Below are 4623 nucleotides of genomic sequence, written 5' to 3'. Positions count from 1 at the left end.
TGTTAAAGACAAGGACCAAACTTGTAACAAATGCAAACGACGAGGATGCTTAGTCTAATTCGTTGAAACAAGACAGGAAGATTATGAACAAATCACAAGAACCAACCAAATAATTTACTGTAAAATCAATATCATTGATAAAGTTAAACGAAATGTTTACTAAAAAGAATTATGTTAAAAATAGATTCTAGAGTAAATTACACATTTGATCTATGTGGTTGTCATCCACTAGCAACCCTCGTTCTTATTTTGAACTAATTACAATTTTAGTCACTATGGTTGCCATGTTGTTTCAATTTTGGTTTCTAGACTAAGTTTTATTAAATAGGTCTGTTAATTCAAGAGGTATTCTTAGTCTTTTCAATCGTTTGTGTCTTTTTCCTATTTTATTTTTTAATGCTTTTTACATTCCTCAACCCTAGTCATCTTCTCCAGCAAGATTCATATTCTTCGGCGAATAAATGAAATCCAACAAAATCAAAAATCAAACCCACAATAAAATCCAACCAAATCAAAATAAAATAAAAAATCAAAATGATGTCTAAAACCCACAAACCGTGCAAATAAGGATTAAAGAGTAAGGAAAACATGGGATGAAAGTTATGCACACACAAATTTCCCTTCTCTCTTACCCCTTAAACTAACATGTCAGAACTCGAAACCCCACCCCTTCTTCCCCAGCGATAACCATCACCGTTGGTCCTCTCCTTATTTTACAACAACAGGCTTCACCGTCCCTGTTCCCTTCAAATAACCAACCCATGAGATATGGTAGTTCATAGGGATGCTGAGACCGTGAGAAAAGGGCAAGGGCAATAGAAGTAGGCGGAGGAGGTCTCAGATTGGTGGATTCGAGTAACAACCTACAACCATTATGAGTGTTGTTTGGCTTCTTGTTTTAAAACTAGGGTTAGGGGATAAAAAAAATATTGTTTTAATAAAATAAAATAGGAAAAAGACAAAAAAGGATCAAAAAGATGAACATACCCTTGAGTTAACGGACCTATTTAATAGAAGTTAGACCGAGGGACCAAAAATGTTACAAAATAGCAACCACAATAACCAAAACTATAATTATTTCAAAAGAAGGATTAGAATTGTTAGTGGATGACAATCATAAGGACCAAAAGTGTAGTTTACTCTAGATTCTAGTAATAAAATATCGACTATAAATAAAAACTATAAACCAACAAACATGAGGTTGTTTAAAAAAATACACAAAAAATTGTATTCAAATAGTTCAACTTTATACGTTATAATCAACATCATATAAAATGATGACAAAAAAATAAAAACAAAATAATTATATATTGATGACATATTTAAATGTGGGTAGCCTGTTGTTTTAGTTTCTTAACGTTTTCTTTTTGATTCATTTGTCCCTAATTTGACTGTTTCATATGATATTTTAGTGTTTTTGATCGATGAATCCAAAATGTCATGAAACCTTTTACCATCACCTTAAAAAAATTAGGACACCTGCCACGATGATAAAGCCATAGATGCATGTCGGAACCTAAAGTTTCTTTTCCATCTTGTTTTAGTTTTTGAAAAGACTCAATATAGAAAGATTGAATGATAAACGAGTTTTGTTCATGATATATATAATTCGATTGAAGTTGACAAAAGTTATTTAATCAATATGAATCTGATGATGGGCAAAAGAATTTTGAGTTGGAGATATATTAATTCAAACAAATATATGATTCTCAATTTAAGTAATCCGGTCAATTTTGGAGGCAACCTTGAATCGGATTTTTTTCAGGTAAAATATATAAATGACGTCGAATTCATGTATGCTTGTTTGAACATCCTACAATAATCATACAAGGCAGTTGACTAGTTTTAGTATAAAAGTAGATAGGATTGCACACATCAAACCACGCTTGTCATAAACACAAACTTCAGGTTAGTTAATTTAATTTGCCGCTTTCTCCAGTCCGGCGGCCATGGCATCCAAGAGCACCACAACTCCACCACATTCCACCGTGAAGTCACCAGCGTCACCACCATCGTACATGGGTGCAAGTGGTTTGAAGCACCATGTGGTGGTTGATGTGGTCTTGAGGGTCATGCTATTTGCTACTACCTTGGTTGGCGTCTTTGTTATGGTCACTTCTAAGCAAACCAAGATGATACCAGTTGCGCCAGGCCTGGTTATACCGTTGGATGCAAAATTCACTCAGTCCCCAGCTTTCATGTAAGTAACATCAGTTTTAACCAGTGAACCTTAGCCCCAACGTGTATATATATATATATATATATATATATATATATATATCCCCACGTATAATAAAATCGTTTTTACAAGACGCGAAAGATATCTAAATATCCTTATAAATTGTTTTATAAAACTAAAGAATTGTGGGTTCTATATGTTATAATGTATATATAGACATCTTAAGAAGTTGTTTAGCAGCCATATTAGTTTTTGTTTATTTAAAAATCTTTTTTATCGAACATTTTTTCAAATAATGTCATATAAAAAGACAAATAAGATGTTTTACTATAAGAATGTTTAAAAAAAAAAACTTGTTAAGACGTCTAAAAACACCATTTTAACTTATTCTAACACATTATGTTGGATGCAAAGTTGTTTGTTTCTAACATAAGTTCTATTAAGCCATTTACTAGGACATTTATACATAATATGACCTATAAAGCTGATTTTGTTGTACTGTATGACATTACATTATTGTTTTGGTTATGATGCAGATATTACGTTGCAGCACTCTCAGTGGCTTGCTTGTACAGCGTCATCACCGGCGTGTTATCAATTTTAGCACTCATAAAGCGAAAAGGAAGCTCCGCAGAGGTGTTGTTTCACTTTGTGATACTTGATGCCGTAAGCTCTTGACAGTATTAGTTATTTCTTTAAATGTTATTTGATTGAGAGATGAAACTTTGTTGTTTTTGGGATTGCATAAATTAAAAGAATGAACTAATTAGCGTATAACATGGGTATGGTGCAGCTGCTATTGGCAATCATGGCTTCAGCAACAGGAGCAGCTGGAGCAGTAGCTTACATAGGATTCAAAGGGAACTCTCATACGAGATGGAACAAAGTTTGCGACATCTATGATTCCTTTTGCGGTCATGTTGCAGCCTCCGTCGTTCTGTCAGCCTTACCATCAGTAGCACTTCTACTACTTGTTTGGCTCTCTGTTTTCGTTCTTTCCAAGAAGATCACAAGACAATAGTGCTGTTGACACCAAAAATGTTTCCCATGTAGGCATGTATCAGTTTTTTGCTCGTTTTATTTCCTTCCACCATAGAATTTGAAAGTGTACATGTTTTTATTTGTGTTGGTTTGTGTTTATGGAGTTGACTAATAAAGATTAGGAAGGGCAAGACTGATCACATGAATATTCCATTGTCACGCAAAACATAAATGTAGAACCCCAAGAAAAAGGGGTAAAATATAAAAGATTGAAACATATGAAAGGATGAAGTCTTTCGAAATTGTTGTATTTATTAGGTTTTATGACTCTTGAATCAAGAGAACAAGAAACCGAGAAGAGGAGAAACTATGGCTAAAATATGAAAATTGGTCTTCTTTAGTTTACAAAGAGTTATCTTGTTTTCATATACAAAGAATTATCGTCTGCTACTTGTACATGACATATGATCACTTGCACTTTATAAGCTACAGGAACCCTTTTAAACATACAAGTGAAATGACCAATCTTCCAATTCTGTATCTTATAGTGCATCTAATACTCCCCCTCAAGATGAGCCTGGAAAGACATCTTTGAGAGCCATCTTGGACATCAAAGGCACAAACATGTATTATGGCAATGCTTTGGTAAACATACTGGCTAATTGGTGATGATTACGAACTAGAAGTAACTTGACAATGTTATCAATGATCTTCTCACATATGAAATGGCAGTCCCGTTCTATGTGTTTACTACGTTTATGGAAGGATTAGAAGCCAATTGTATGGATGATGTATTATCACAAAACATTAAGGCAGGACTGTCATGTGAAATAACCAGATCATGTAGAAGACGTTGTAACCAAACAAGTTCACATGTAGTGGATGCCATAGTTCGATACTCGGCTTTAGTTCATGATCGAGCTACTACTGATTGCTTTTTGGAATGCCAAAGATATCAAAGAATCACCAAAAAATATGCAATAGCCTATGATTGATCGCTTGGTATCTAGACAAGTGGTCCAATCTGAGTCAGAAAGCGCTTTGAGTTATATGTTGAGGTCCAACCACCATCACCAAAATACCTTTATATCCATAAAAGATTTGGTTGATAAGAAAACCCTTTGACCAGGAACTAGTTTTAGATATCGTAGAAGAGAATGGATTGCTCAGATATGTGGTAGTCTTCATAAGCTCATAAACTGACTCAACTTCTAAACTACGAATATAATGTTTGGTCGTGTGATTGTTAAGTAAATCAACAGCCAACTAATCTTCGATAATGTGATGGACTAGGAATCAACTCTCTTTCGTCATTTGACAACCTAATGGTAGGATCCAGTGGATACTTTCTTGGTTTAGCTCCCAACAATCCTGAATCCTCAAGTAGCTAAAGTGTATATTGACATTGCAAAATAAACTTCCATCCTCAAATCGAGCAATTTCTAAATCCAAGAAAAATCCTT

The 4623-nt window shown here is 34.2% G+C and overlaps 1 protein-coding gene across 1 annotated transcript; it reads left to right on the top strand.

Annotated features, from left to right (window-relative positions):
- The first annotated feature begins 1890 nt into the window (after positions 1-1890).
- On the top strand, positions 1891-3366 carry LOC112501992 (CASP-like protein 1). The gene is made up of 3 exons (XM_025105787.1): positions 1891-2200; positions 2716-2845; positions 2973-3366. Exons 1-3 carry the CDS (start codon positions 1950-1952, stop codon positions 3198-3200), a joined length of 609 nt encoding a protein of 202 aa, XP_024961555.1. The 5' UTR covers positions 1891-1949; the 3' UTR covers positions 3201-3366.
- The last annotated feature ends 1257 nt before the right edge of the window (positions 3367-4623 follow it).

This window comes from Cynara cardunculus, unplaced genomic scaffold, assembly GCF_001531365.2.
Source record: "Cynara cardunculus var. scolymus isolate 2C unplaced genomic scaffold, CcrdV1 Un_Scaffold_816, whole genome shotgun sequence".
Taxonomy (NCBI): domain Eukaryota; kingdom Viridiplantae; phylum Streptophyta; class Magnoliopsida; order Asterales; family Asteraceae; genus Cynara; species Cynara cardunculus.
This window is presented reverse-complemented; position numbering and strand designations above follow the sequence as displayed.